At 37.7% G+C, this 16,224-nt stretch overlaps 1 protein-coding gene across 3 annotated transcripts in view; it reads right to left on the bottom strand.

Moving 5' to 3' along the window:
- LOC126266771 (cation-independent mannose-6-phosphate receptor) overlaps positions 1–16,224 on the bottom strand; it is a 599,618-nt gene that overhangs the window by 570,180 nt on the left and 13,214 nt on the right. For all 3 annotated transcript variants that reach the window (XR_007548921.1, XM_049971299.1, XM_049971307.1), the window contains exons 2-4: positions 14,479–14,714; positions 13,413–13,519; positions 654–1,020 (exon numbers count right to left, since the gene is read on the bottom strand). Coding sequence is in view for 2 of the 3 variants with exons in the window: in XM_049971299.1 (XP_049827256.1) it covers positions 654–1,020; positions 13,413–13,519; positions 14,479–14,714 (710 nt within the window). In the remaining variant the exon portion in view is untranslated. The remainder of the gene's footprint in view (positions 1–653; positions 1,021–13,412; positions 13,520–14,478; positions 14,715–16,224) is intronic.

Raw genomic sequence — 16,224 nt, 5'->3', positions numbered from 1 at the left:
TAGACACAAATATACATAGCCTCCTTGCCAGGCAGCACTTCTCCATGCCTTAAAAGGCTTAAACCACAGCTAACTTTGCACAAAGCTCAACCCTCTTGAAATTAATACCTTTCTTCTATTCTCCCTCCTTGAACCATACCAATACTTCTTTCTTCTTAATTGTAACTGTATTCTATCCTAGTACTATAATTATTGTGAATTATTTACTTTTACGTACAACACTTTTACATTTCTCTACTCTTCTCTTCTTTATCTTTTCAATCTTTCAAAGGTAAAACTTAAATTACGTTAGTGTAAGTTAATCATATTCTGAAGCTAAATGCTTAAATTAGAAAAACTAATGTTTTTATTAGTACTGATGTGACATTTTTGTCTCTAAAAGTAATTTAAATACAATAAAAATAGTAATAATACCTTTCTCACTTATCAAGTGCAGTTGCATTGAATGAACAAAACCAAGTGGCATATGAACAATGACTCTTTAAAATATCTAGTCCACATATTCATTGCTTCTACAATGAATCGAGTAACTTAATTTATGGCAAGGCTTAACAAACATACTGCTGTAATATCAACTACAACAGTCAAGTTCTCTGCTAAATTATCAGCTGAATATTAATAAATCTGATAATGAAGATCATAACAGAGCATACCTTTTGCTTTATATATCAGCAGTGGGCCATCATCCGAAATTTTGACATTAGTGCCTCTGATACTTCCAATAATGACAACAGTTCCATTATTGGTGCGTTTACAAGCTGTTGAGCCATCACAAGTTGAATTCTTTAATGTTGCACATATATTCAGGTAAAATAATCCACCATCAGGTGAATGGACAGAATAATACTGAGGATGACGGAGTGGACGTAGATCAACAACTCCAGAGCTCTCCCCTTCGGTCTGTAGCAGACATCGTTCAACTAGCACTGCATCTGGACCCTGTAAAGGGCAAGCTATTTTTGTAGGCCAGATTACAGTAAACCTACAATCGTTCAACCGGGCCATGAGTGGACCACCATACTGGAACAAACATGTTAATTTAAAATTAATACAGAGCATGGAGGGAGAGAAGATGGGTCATCTGTTATAGTACAATTCCCCCTCCCCCTCTGCCGATCTCTATATGCATGCCCACTTGCAAATGTTCAGCAGTAAGAACAAACTATGTCACCAAAAAGTAAAAGGGTCTAAATGCTTCAGACAAGAATTTCATATTTCCCTTCACTAGACGATGATTGCATCTAAATTCTGTACTACTACCAACCAACACTCAGGCTAAACAATTTTTTATATGTCTTATTGAGTTACTGTCTGTATGGCATTTCATTTATATTATGTGTTATGCAGTGGAATCTTAAATCCAGCAAAAGGGAATGTATTGAGCAATGCTGTAAATTACAATTTCCTACTTGAGTATCAATGTTATCCTGCTTATACTGATATGATATGAAAAAATTATTTCATAAACAAAAACAAGGTGTTAGTGGAAATGCAACAGACTGTGTTTTACATGATAAAGTTAGTGACAGTGTTTCCTTAAATATCAGGCCAAGAAATGAGCTATCACATTCAGGAAATGAACATAGTATCAATGGGTAAATGTTTCTTAGTTTACTTGTCATGTCAGATTTTTTCATATAATCAAGCATTCAATGCTTTCCTACGTCACCATCATTAGGAGTTAACTTTCGTATTAACGCATTACCATCATTAGGAGTTAATTGTCATACGAATAGATCATGATGGCAGAATTCCTGAAAGTGGATGCATGGGATAAGATTTTCATTTCATCAAACTCAATTATATGTTTATTTGTTGGGCTGTGTTTTGTAATGGCAGACCTGTCAAAATCTTGATATTTAGTGTGAAGTTTCTGCTCTGTGCGGCATCTTAAAAATTTGTGTATAGAGTATCCAATGTAATTGCAACTGCTTCACAAGTAATTTTGTATATTCCATGAACACTTGAGATCAAAACTGTCTTATACTCAGTGCAGCATCTCTCTAACTTAATTGGGTGTCAGAAAATGGATTGACTACCTTGGCTGCACAGAACTCTCCCCATTTTATTTGATGTAACTCCCATAACAGGAAGGTGTGCTGTGGCTTAGCATGACAATTGAATACATCAGTGTTTTCGTTTCTTAGAGATGACTAACTTAAATATTTATAGCCCCCTGTTGTACATATCTGATCCTGAAACCCCAGAAACCTGTCCAACAGTCTTCCCTGGCCAGGGTTCTTGATGACTTTTCTGTAACTCTTTCCATTCCCTAAGCATCACCAGTCCTTTTTCTTCATTCCTCTTCCTTCTCCTTCACCCTTTCTGCAAGAAGCAGGAAACCTAGCACTTTTCCTTATCTTCCATGTGTGTTTTCTCTTGCTGCCCCTTGGTGAATAGATTTTTTACTTATCCAATTCTACTTCAAGAACTGATAATTTTTTGTTAATATATTAGCTCTTTTAATTACTCAAGATAATTGCACCATATCCCACCAGTCAAATAGTCAACTTCACACAAAAAGAATATTATTTGCAGCCAATTAATATTATCTCTCCCACGAACAAAGTGCAACAAACTGCGCAGTATGTCACAAACTCCAACACCAACTTGGGATTTAGAAAAAGTAAGTATTTTTTCCTAACTGTAGCTCTCTGCACAACAAATCTACTACACTAGTAGTGTGAGGGCATCTCAAGGGTAAAACGGTGAAGTAAATTTGGGCTCACAACTGGGACCCATTGTTTGCACCGTACCATTACTTATGGACTTAAACAGTGAAAACTAGAAATTGGCATTTCTGTTGAAATCTGCTGTGCAACATAACAAGACTGCTGAAAGACAACTGTGAGCATTTAATATACTGTGTACTGGTAATAATAGAAAAAGCTTGTTTCCCTATGAATCTGGTGCAATATGAGCAATAACGGTTATCTTCATTTGAGACAGATCTGCAACTGCAATGAACTATTTATATGATTTAGTGCCATCTACAGTTGTCATTTTTTCTTTATTGAGTGTAGAATTGTACAATTTTGGTAATAGACTGTTTAACAAGTATCTATAAAATGGAAGTATCATTAACTTAGTGTATTAGCAGTCAATTAAGAATTAAACATGAAGCCAAGTCAGATCTTCAGATATGGTATAAAAAATATAACTTACTTTACAAAAAATTCGCCATACAAGTCTCTGCATAAGTGTATATTTAAGTCACGTCCACTGTTATTCTACCTATCAGTACAGGTGCCATAATTGACATACAGCTGGAAACTTGCTCCATTAGTACTGGTGCATGTCACAACTTTTAAAACTACATACATATTTCAGTCCCCATTGCCTTCAACATACATGTTATGGCCACAGCATGTTTAATGTGGGCATGTGACTCCAAAAGATCTTATTCTGTTAGATTATTGATAATGGTGTTAAGACCGAAGTTGTAAAATTACACATATAATAAAGGAAAAAATGAAAGCTGCAGGCAGCATTAAATAATTTAAATAATGAAGAATTAACACTGCAAGGTAGGAGAGCATAAATGGTTTGTGAGTACAGAAAGTGATGCAAGAACTATTGTGGTGTGTAAGCCACATAATGTAGAAGAAAGACAACTGGAAGCAAGCTTTCGGCCAGATATGAAGAAAGGAGATGCTGCAAACGCAGTTACATGCCAGACACACACTAATCATGAAGGGCAAAAGGGTTAGAGTGCTGTCAGCAACAATAGTAGTGCACAGTCTAAGAGGGCACATACATACATAGTGAGTGAGTGAGTGAGTGAGTGAGTGTGGCAGACTAAAGCGATGATCTTCCTTATGCATTTCATAAGGAAGTAATGAAATAAATACAGGGTGTACATAAAGTCCAGGAACACTTTCAATTATTTATTGCACAAGAAAGAAACATTGCACAGATATCATACATATGTCATTTTGAAGAGAAACCCTGAAAGTTTTTTTTCATGTACACCTACACAGCGTAGTTTGGTAATTTGCCGATAGTCAGCACTAGTCGCAAATATGACAAGTTCAGATGCAGAGCTACAGAAGGGGACAACTGTTTCATGAAATGACCTCCCCAATCACAACGATACATTAAAAATCTGGTGGATGTACTGCCTCCACCAAGTGATGTAGCAGAGCTCTGGGAGGGAATACGAGAAGTAACTGCCACAGTCGAAGATGCCATGCTGGGACAGGTATGGCAAGAATTCGATTACCATATTGACGTCTGCTGGCTCACTCATGGTTCGCATATCAAATATTTGGGGGGAGGGGGGGGGGGGGGAGAGAGAGACAACAAACTACTTTGAGAGTTTCTTTTCAAAATGCAATATGTATGACATCTGTACAATGTTTAGTTCCTGTACAAAGAATAATTGAAAGTGCTCCTGGTCTTTATGTACACCCTGAATTTTCTGGTCAAGATAAGAGTTTCATTCTGAATTTAAAAAGGGTTTAGGAGCCTAACAGAAATTACATGGAAGAATCAGAGCATGATAATTAACAAAAAGAAATGTAAGCAGGGCATCCCACAGAAAATATGAGTGAAAATACTTTTTGCAAATATAGTTCTGCATTGGATGTAAAGAAGAAATGTACTGTGGGGTGGTAAACATTATGGAAACCTTAGAAACATGCACAACAAAAGATAGTGAACTGAGATAAATCAGAAACTACAAGAAAATGTTGGCAAATTGAATACACAAATTTGTAGATGAGCAGTAGGTAGCTAGCAAGACAACGGAATGCTAAAATGAAACCTCACATGAAGTGTGGGAAAAAAATTGATGTTATCCAACATAAGATTAGTGAACAATGCAATAAGAACACTAACCTTACTGCTTAACAGATAGAATCCCTTAAGAGTCGGTTGAACTCCAAAGACAGAAGGCTGCTGAGCCAGAAAAATAATATGCTGGGACGGAAGCTTCAATGAAGGTTAAAATTTAAAACTGTGAATTCCAGCATTTTTCAGTCACAGGCAAACTGTACACAGTGGCTTTCCTCAAGCAGTTTGAGGGCATTACTCCTGAACATGATACACGGAAGTTTGGCTGTGTGATAAGTAGGTTGGGAAAGAGATGCTTCTTCATGGGGCGTTCAGGCAGGAAGTTCTGGCCAGGAGTATGATGATTTTGTAGAAGTGTTCTTGAACTAATATCAGTCACAGAGTATTCTAAAAATGTAAGAAACAGCATTATGTCAGAAAAGAGCTCTGCAGTTGCTGGTAGAAAAATCTGTATCTTAATAACCATTTCTAGTTAAGATCTGCTTGACTTAGTCCTGGTTACATTACCGATGAGTGTGCAGGAGAAGGTGTTTCAGAAGAGAATCTGGATGGCATATTGCAGGCTTTGGAGCAGTTACATACACTAGTGTGTGATGTGCAAATGACTGATGGAAAGGAGCAAACCTGCAGCAAAGGGAAGGCAAAAGGAGAAAATGCCAGAGGTACGAGGTATCAGGGAAAGGAAAATACTCAATTCAAGATGTTTTCAAAGATAATTACACAATAAATCCAAGCCTCTGTGGACAGTCATCTCCCAGAACGGCAAATGGGTTTCAGATCTGGAAGATCAACACTTACGGCAGTCAGGCTTCTTCTAAACACCATCGACGAAGCGCTACATAAGAAACAAATGTTCTACACAGTGTTCATAGACTTCACCAAAGCCTTTCTTTGACCTACTGGAAAGAGATCTCATAGTCCGTAAACTGGAAAACACAATAGGAGAAGATAGCGTATGGGCAAGAATAATAAAGTCAATCTTCGAATATAACTTGATCACAATATCAGACAACCTCTCTTTTTCGAACTCCATTCTGAAATCGAACGGTGTCTTACAGGCTGACCCAATGAGCCCTTTGCTGTACATTCTTGCCACTGAAGAAGTACTCCGAACTGGAGAAAATGAAGAAGATGTATATGTATATGCATACGCTGAAGACATAGCCATAGGTTCAACAGATACACAGAAGCTGCAGAGAATCATTGAGAAAATAGACAAATGGTGCAGTGAACACAAACAACACATAAACATAACAAAGACAGAAATGGTTATTTTCAGAAAAGGAGGCAAAACACCCAAGAATGCGGAAATCAGCATCAGAGGTCAAAAAATAAAAATCTCATCATACTTTAAATACCTAGGAGTGACATTGCAACTAACAACCAAATGCTTCACAAAACATACGACAGAATGTGCAGCCCAAGCAATAGCAATACAGGACATCAAAAACATTCGCCTACTCAGCCATGAAATTATTCAACACAAAAAATCTTGTCAATCCTGGCCTATGGGATGGAGGTTATATGGGACCACCTGACAGAAAAAAATCTAGAAACACCAGAAAAGGTAAAATCGACCTATCTAAAAAGAGCACTAGGTCTCTCAAAGACAACAAGATCTTGACTAGTGTACCTGCTAGTGAGAAAGACATTCCTAATTGAAGACATCAGACTTCGATATATGATGCCACACACCAGGGCTTCCAGAAAGCAACTGAAGATCATGGAGGACAAACGAGAAAAAATATAGCTGGAGCTCTATGGCACCGAAGCAATGATGAACTGCTCATGGACAACACCAAACTTCGAACAGCAACATGTCGTAACTAGACTTTCTATTCATCATCTAATCTGCAAAAACAAAACTTATCACGACCCAACCACAACATGTGTATGTGAACTGTGTAACGAAGCCTGTGAACGATATCACATAGAACTGTGCAGTAAAAAGAGTGAAATCGATAAATGAATATTCAAAAATGTATAATGTAAATGTAAAATGTTAAGCAAAATAACTGTATATGGCTATTTGGCTGCAAATTTATTAAATAAAAAAAATGATAACAGGTATCTGTATTCGAATCCACCCAGGAGAGAAAGAGGTGGCTGGGAAAGAGCTGGTCACCAATCTTCAGGGGGATATCAATTTGACTAAGAATAAAATTTTAAAAAATGTAATTTTTTTTCAATCACCAGTCTTATGATTGATTCAATGCAATTCACCACAAAATGCAGATAATGACACAAACTGCAGAAATAAGCAAAGGGGAATGATGGAAGAGAAAAACTAAGTGCAAGTTTGTTTGTGGTTCAACCACCAACTCAAATGGAAGGATGACCAACGAGTACTACAAAGAGAATTTGAGGGAACAGTCAGTATATAGAGTACTATAGCGGAAGAAAAGAAAATGGAGATTACAGGAAATTAACAACCATTTAAAAATGTAATGGCAAAAACAAGGCATACATTAACGATTACTGAAATGGGCATCAGTTTGAGGTACATTTATACTAGATTTGCTAGTAGAAGTCTTTAAGTGTTCTACGAAGTGTAGGAAAGAACAGCAAATTAACAAAGACAGTAGGTGGTCATAAATGTTGAGACAGAAGTAGTACCTGTAAAATACAAAATTAGTGCAACAGTGGTACCAAAACTATAATGATATCTGAAACTAGGACAGATTCTTCGTGTAACAATATGGTAGTGATGAGCTTTAAGGAAGACATGATGTGTACTTAACAAGGGAGAACATAAAAAATAACAAAATTCGCATATCTTGTTAGACCTTTATTGGAATTTCAAGATACAAGTGCCTGGAAACAAAGCATGTTAGAAATTGGAAAAGGAGATGAAAAAGTTATTTCAATAATCCCAAAGAAACGGTACAATTCCAGGAACTCTTTGAAGAAATCAGAAGAAATGAGAGAAGTAGGACAATTATGTAAGTATATTGCACTGAAAAACAGTTTGTGACAAATGGATATAATAGCTTTTGAGGCTATATATATGAGCTGTAACACTCAACAATTGAAGTTTCACCTTATTAACTGCTGATTGATAAATGGCCTAGGATTATCATAGAAGAGCATTGCAATTACCACTGATGAAGAAAAATGGAAATAGAAAAGGAAACTGGCTTATGAAAAATTAAATAAAATATGCAGAGGCCAGAAACAGAAGGCACAAGAAAGGTGAATTTGAAAGGAAGTTGGTTTACGTTAAGAGCTTTAACAGCAACTGCTCCGCCAAGTGGCATATGCAATTATAGGTGCAACTTCTTTCTTCCCATTCTTCAACAGTTCGTTTTTCCTTTCCATTCTTCAACAGTTCGAGTGGTAGTTCAAGATATTGTTACTTCATAAATCAGCTATAATGCAATTTAACATCTTATATAATCATACAGTTTTGAAATTTCAATTTTATTTTGTGCATGCACATAAGAATGAAACACAAGTTAGAGGTTTTTGTTTACATTTAAGCAAGTGGGAGATGGTAACTGACGGGGAGAAAACGCTTGGGAGATCTGGTGAGGAGGGTAGTTTTGCTCTCTAAAAGCCTCAGTGAGAATCTGCATATTTGAAGAGTCAAGGGTGGGGAACAGTGACCACCAGAGTGGCAGTCATAAAGGCTCAGGAGCTATGGAGTGTCTGTGGAGGAAATGGGTAGAGTATTTTATATAGGAGGGTAGATTTCCATAACAGGCTGAAGATACATCAGAGCCACTGCAGACCTGACAACTATGGGTCGCTAGGCAGCATTAAAGATGAAAGGGACCACTTAGTGTCTAAGGGTGGAACCTGTTGAAATGTCAGTATTGTTGTTGGTTACTATGTTTTACGTGGACGGTGGAATGAATGGAGCCATCTGTGAAGTGGGAGGTCAATAATGGGGAAGGTAGCATGTTGTGCTGAGGGTTATCAGAAAATATGAATGTGAGTGGAGGTGCATAGGTGCTGGAGGAATGTGGATCCAGGTCATGTAGATGTCATCAATGAATCTGAACCAGGTGAGGGATTTTTTATACTGGGTGGCCAGGAAGGATTCTTCCAGAAAGCTCATGACTTAATTTGCAATAGGATGATGCCACGCAGGTGCCCACAGCTGTGCCGAATGTGATGCCTTCAAAGGAGAAGTAACTGTGGCTGATTATATAATTTGTCGTAGTGACCAGGAAAGAGTTTTTTGATTTGGGGGCAATAATTAGTTGTAGAAGCCAGGAAAGAGTTTTCTGATTTGGAGGCAGCTGGGTATTGCCAATATAGTGATGCAGCAAGGCTTGATTTGGAGGCAATAAGTAGTTGTAGTGGCCAGGAAAGAGTTTTTTGATTTGGAAGCAGCTAGGTATTGCCGAGACAGCAATGCAATGGGCATCAATGGCGTTTGTGTAGAGGGTGGTAGCATTTACAATGACCACCAGAGTGTCGGTCATAAACGGTCAGGAACTATGAAGTGTCTGTAGAGGAAATGGGTACAGCATTTTATACAGGAGGGTAAGTTACCACAACAGGCTGCAGACACAGCAGAGCCACGGCAATTCAAGCTAACTGGGGCTGTGAGGCTACTTTGAATTACAGAAAGCTCAGATAATATCACTAAGTCAATCATGAATAAATGTTTAATGAGCACAATAATGATTAATAAAATAAATAAAAATCATTATGTACATAATTGTGTTATATGTTCATATATGAGCAAACATTTCAAAGTTGCAAACATATAGGTCACACTTTAAAGAAATTGTCCACAGTCCTTATCTTTAAAACAGAATCTCGATTTTTTTTGTTTGTTAAAAAAAAAAAAACAGCAATGTCATGCTATCTTCTAAGAAGCATGGTGTCATTTCGAGTAGCTTCCACTTGCTGCTTGGCATAAGGCAATGCCACATCTAGCGCTGCCAAACCCTTGTTGTAAGTGATCACTGGTACAATTTCTTTGGGCAGTTCCTCATCATGACTGTCTTCAGCAGGTTCACTGTCCATTTCATGTCAACAATTGCAAGATCGCACATTTCAAACTGTTTATCACTGTTCATCCAGTCTGAGACATCACTCACATTTGCATTTCCACACCCAGCAAGCTTTTTCATCAGTTTTGTCCCTGGTAGGCCATCTTCCTCTGTATTGCAGGTATCTGTTTCATTCTGTAGAATCTGGTTCCCATTGTTAAAGGCACCTTGGTCCATAGGCTGTACTAAACTCATCACAATAGAGGGTAAGACCAATGCGCGAATACTGTTACTTTGTAATTCTTCCTCATATAGGTGTGAACCAGTGTTTCAAGCATTACGATTGCTTTGGAAGGCAAGCATTTTTTTCTTTAGGTATTTTTTGTCTCTGAAATAAAATCTTCGAAAAACCAGTTCTTAAAAATATTTTTGCCCATCCAAACAGATTTTTAGTGGATGTATGTAACAGGCAGTGCACAACCAGTGATATTTTTTAAAGCTCCAGGCTTAGCAGATTTCCCTATTACCAGCAGCTTCAGTTTGTGGCATCCATTTGGATTCAATGCAGAAAAGACTGTTAACCTTGCTTTACGTTTTTTTGTAGCCCAGGGCAGCCTTTTCTTCTTTTGAGGCTAGAGTTTTAGATGGAAGCATTTTATAATTTAGCACAGTTTCATCATAGTTAGTTTATCACAAGTGGGATTACTCCTTGTAAAGTTTTTCTTAATTTATCACAAAATCATGTAACAGTTTAAGAATCTGTAGAAGTTTTGCACTGCAAATTTCAAGCTGTCTTATGATGCATTGCTTCTTCCACCTATCCAGCCACCCCAAGCCAGTAAAATCATCCTCACCTTCCTTAAACTCATTTCTAAAAAATACAGCTTTTTCTTGCAGAATAGGCCATGAAATTGGCTTTTCTTTTTGGTTCTGTTGAGTAAGTTAAACAAACAAAGCTTCACTATTTTTTCATACTGAGATTTCTTCAATGACTTCCATTCATTCAAATGACGAAATAGATAGAACACTTGTTTGTCTCTGTTTCTAAGCCAATCTCGAACTGTCACTTCTCCGCCTTTCTGCCCAGCAGCAAGATTTTTTTTCCTTCCCCCTTTTCTTTATGTTTCTCCTTTGTTTAGTCTTCAGAGAGCTCGCAGTTTCACCTTCAATGGCATAAATTCTCTCTTACTCCTACCACTAACTTTAATATACGAATTAAAACATTAAAAAACACACAGTTACATACGTACAATACACTTAACATACATACAACACTTTAAAATTAATGTGGTACAGGTAGGCACACTACAGTACAGGTGTTACACACAACCAACTAAAGTACCTACAACAATGGTCATCCAGTGTTGTAAAACGTGTACTGTATTATTACTTGGGTATACTCGAACTCCTCAAAGCCAAATGGTACCTGTCCATCTGTAATAAAATGCATTAGCAGTTTGAGGCTAAGGTTATTTTTTAACATTATGAACAAAAACCCAACGTGGGACAGTTTTACCTGAATTGTACATGGAAAATTGAAAGAAAATTCAAAATGTACCACATTCGACAAAGTACACAGAACATACATGTGGACAACATATGAAAACAAGCTTTTACTCTGGTTTTATGTTAAATTTTAATTTTCTTAAGTCAGCTTGAATTACACGGAATCTCAAAATACCAAGGCAGTACTGTATTGCCCCAGGAGGGCAGAGAAACTCTGTAGGGGTGCATTGTCAGGCAGCTGACAGAGGCTCTCAGCCATGTAATCTCTGCAGTTCAAAACAACAGTGGAGGAACCTTTGTTGGAAGGTAGGATTATAAGTTTGGGATCAGTTTTAGGAGGTGGACTGTTGTTCTTTCTGTGGACGTAAGGTTAAGGTTGATTTCCATGTTGACAAATTTAGGGAATGATGGTGAGGCAAAGTTTGAGCTTAGGAAATTCTGGAAAGCTATCAAGGGTGATACAAGGATAGCGGGATAGATCATGGTTGGACAGAAGAGTAAATTGAATGAGACAGGTTTCGATACTGGTTCTGGATCATGTCTGATTGGTAGAGTTCGTGGCAAAAAGGTGTACCTGTTATAAGAATCATGATAATACGAGAAGGCCTTTAATAAGCCCAGCACTATTAAATGTAGGAATGGGGCAAAAGGTAAGGCCTTTGAAAAGGACTGACACTTCTGTGAGACTGAGGCTTTGGGATGGCCCCTTCATAAATCTGTTGCAGCTGCATTGAGGCTCTGGGTTCTGTACGGCAGTGGGTAGAAGTTTCTGTGGGTCTGACACATGTAGTAAGTCTGCTGGGTAGGTTCTGGCCAGTATGAGAGAAGGGAGTGGTTGGCAGTGATGGTGGTCCATGGCAGGAGTATGCTGTGCTGGAAGATGGGACGCAGACATTTGGGAGTGCAGAGCAGGTTTTTACAAATGGAGCTGTAGTGAAAGGAGGCTCGAGCCTGAGTTAGTATAGTTTTGAAGGACTAGGTAGGTGAAGACAATGGGTTGACAAAACTTGAACAAGTAGAGGTCATTGTGGAAGAATTTTGCAGCTGGAGACTGGTAATTTGATGGCCAGGCCATTTGGTGAGAGTCCACAAACTGGGAACAATTCAAGAACAGTATGTGAGACTGAGTCCTGGCTAGGGATAGAGAAACTCTTCTGTACTGGCACAGATGAAAGGAGCAAGAACCCATGGAGGATAAAAAGCAAGAAAAAATTTGTAGGAATATTTTGAAACTCATAAAAAATAACACTAGATGAAGTATAGTGGAACAGGATGAAACTAGATTTAGTAAAAAAAAATTAGATGGATATGAAATAACAGTCAATGTGAAAGCGGGATGATATCAAAGCCAACAAAAAGAAATAAAACAACAACAATCATGTGGGGTGCACATCAGCAGGTAGAGTGGGGAGAGGGGCAGCAGGTGTAAATGGACTGGACAACAGCAGTATGGCGTGTGAGTGAATATGGGGAAGGGGGGTGACTGTTAGGTACCAGGTGTGAGAATATATATGTGGATGGATTCAGGACAGAAAAGAGAGAGAGAGAGAGAGAGAGAGAGAATGCAAAAATATGTGTGAGTGAAGGTAGGAAGTGAGATCAGTGTGAAGGTCTACAAATAATTATATCAGCAAAAAGTTGGAGCAGAGGGCAGCATATGCCATGTGTTGTAAGTGGGCAAGACCCTTGCTATTGACTGGCTCAGAAGCCAGTATGCCACATCATACACAATAAGCAAGGGAAAGAATGTGTCATATGGGGAATGAATAGGGAAAGCAGAGAAAAATCAGGGCAGGACACAGAGTAATGTAATGGGACAGAGAACAGTAACAAAGAAAAACAACAACTGGATTGTAGTGTTACTTTGTAGACTGTTGAGGAGTCATGTGTCTACTGGTTCACAGGTATTTTTGCTAATGCCTCTGGGAAATTGACATAGTACCTCTAAAATAATACAAATTTCATCTGAGATGATGACAACTACTTGCTTCTCTATCTTTTATTTTTTTTCTGCTAATGTCCTCCTTTCAATCTCATCATCAGACTTTACATATGAACCCGATGGGATGCTGCAAGTAGATTAACAACTGAAAACAAAAATGTTATTTTAAATGTGAAACTACATAGGCCTTCTGCTGAAATGCAAACTTTTCTAAAATGACTTACCTTTTCTACACATGAAAATATTATTTCGGTTTCATAATTTTTGTCGTTCACACATTTCTCCTTTCCATTCAAAATAACCTTCAGTGTACCATTTGCAAAAGAATGTTCTGTGAAACAGAATGAGAAACATGCAAATAAATATCAGCGCATATGATTCATAGAGCAACATAAAATTCCTTATGAACAAGTGGATTAGAGAATTTTGTCCATGAATGTATAAGATTCCTTTGCTGACTGTGGTACATCATGATACTGTACATTCCACACGAGACAGGTATATTACGAAATTCTAGTGATGATAGATAGAATGAAGTCTATCGATTTAAAGTGCCATAAATTTTTTTTTGTCAACTCACTCCTTTATGATTTGTATGTTGTGTATTAGTTTGTTTACAACAATGATATCCAGCAAGGTGACGTTTATGAACAAATGGGTGCACAAAGCCTGCCAGTAGTTACCTGTATGTTCAGCTATGAGGGACAATAGTATTCAGAAAAGCTCCATTTCTTCCCATTAAGAACACCACCAACACTGGGTTTGGCCCCATCCCACCAGCAAGACTATGTTATTGATACATTTGTACACTCCCAATTGCACACATCGACATAGACAACAATTATATGTGTATGATTCAATCTATTAAAATGGTTGAGTCATTTCTGATTTCTGAGATCTCTGAAATAGCAAACACATGTGTCTGGTTGCTCATATGTCACCCAGCACTGAACTGGCGGCAAAACTGTGATAATTGTGGTCTCTCCAATCTAATCAATTGAGACCCCAGTCACGCATATATTGTTGACAATGGTAGTTGACTTTGGGAGCAACCACGCACTATTCATTCAGGACTTCAGAGTTGGGAAGTCCCATGAATCTAGTCCCGATCATCTGACCATGATCTCTCATACGTAACCCATACAATGGAAGACTGGTATACCTGAGTAAGCCATTCTACAATATTTGACTAGTGCTATCCTGCGAAGATGGTAGTTCTCTCTAATTCAATTGTTCATCAGCATAAAAAATAAAAATAACTATGTAATCATAAAATAAATAGATACTTACTGTTGAGGACATCCGTTCCTAGGTTGGGCAGCTCCCTACTCCATACTCCACCAGACTTCTGTGCAATACAAACGGAGGCACTTTCATCTGGACAATAGTCCACATTACTTCTACTTTTCACACTGCTGCATGGTGACATGAATGCAAACAGTGTCCGATTGCCACCTCTACTATTTCTACTGCCATCAAGTTTTCTTTCATCAGCTACTTTAATGTCCCACACCTGCCTGGAAAGACTGGAAAAATAATTGAAAATTACATGAAAAGTATAACTGTAGATAACAAGATTTCTTGCCACATATTATATACTGTAAACTACAGCCTAGTGACCACTAACAACAAAGATTCAACAGTAATATCAGTCTTTTACAGTCATTTTTAAATGCCATCGCTTTCTTCTCTCACCCATACAGGTGCTAGAAGTGTCTTCCCCACACAATGTGTCTTTCCAAAAGGTAAGCCATATCCATAAAGAGTCTGCTTCAGACTCCTCCTCCATGTATTCCCAAGTTTTATTTATGAAAGGAAAGTTGCTGCTGACCATACAACAGAGATGCTGAGTCGCAGGTAGGCTCAACAAAAAGACTGTCACAAATAAGCTTTCAGCCATCAAGGCTATATGGTGAGTAGCAATTTTCCTTTCATAATATTGTTACATTCCATCATGGATTTTTCTATTGTTTGAGTTTTACTTATTATGACTTGTCCATATTCTCAGTCTACGCCTAATAGGAAATTTAATAGTGTCATCCAAATACCTGGAAAAAAGGTTGTTAACTCACAGCATGCTGCTTCTGACACAAACTGTTCAATGTAAAAGAAAATTTGCCTTATGGCTATTCTTTTCCATTTAGTTACCTTGGTTAAAGGGGCTAGCCATTCACCAATGTTCCATAGATCCCATCATGGCGAACTTATGCTGCTGAATGTTTCACTGTACACATTAACAATGAGGCACAGCTGTTAGAAACTGCCCTCAAAATTAATAGTCATTAAATGCTTTATAGCTCTGTTATTTGTGTTTGTGTGGGCTAAATTTAACAAAAAAATGGAATGAGATTAGCTATTATAAAAAAACTGTCACTTCCTCAGTTACTCAGAATACTGGTTTTTTTTTTTTTTTTTTTTTTTTTTTTGAAAAATAATCATGATATATGGTTAAGAGCAAATGCTAGAAGTTGAATATACTTTATTTTACTAAATCAGCACGGGGTGTAGCATCCATCACTTTTTATCTGCAATACCTGTTTGACAAAATAAAGACATTTTCAACTAACGCATACAACTGCCGCAGAAAAAAAAATTGATAACGCTGACACAGAACAGAGGAACAGAAGTGCCCGTCATAGAAAATGCTGGAAACAGTGGTTTCAATGCACCAATTGATGTGCATGTGCATGCATCCCACACATGCTGTCTCCAGCACTTTGTGTGTCAGTACATTTGACGGAGAGGAGCAGATGTGTTTAGTGACCAGTTGAATCCAACAAGATGATCAATGTGTGTTTCAGGGACTGAACTATTGGGCCATCAGTCCCTCCTTATCATGAGAGAAACATATAATAATAATAATAATAATAATAATAATAATAATAATAATAATAATAAGGGGGGAGTTGGGTACTTAAACTATATAAGCAAGTCAGAGAGTTTAAAAGGGCATGAAAGTAGTTGTGCCACAATAAGTAAAAGAAAAGAGATAACACAGGCGGCATCTTGCACAAGGGGCCCTAAAGGTAAGCAAGG

This window comes from Schistocerca gregaria, chromosome 1 (genome assembly GCF_023897955.1).
Source record: "Schistocerca gregaria isolate iqSchGreg1 chromosome 1, iqSchGreg1.2, whole genome shotgun sequence".
Taxonomy (NCBI): Eukaryota; Metazoa; Arthropoda; class Insecta; order Orthoptera; family Acrididae; genus Schistocerca; species Schistocerca gregaria.
This window is presented reverse-complemented; position numbering and strand designations above follow the sequence as displayed.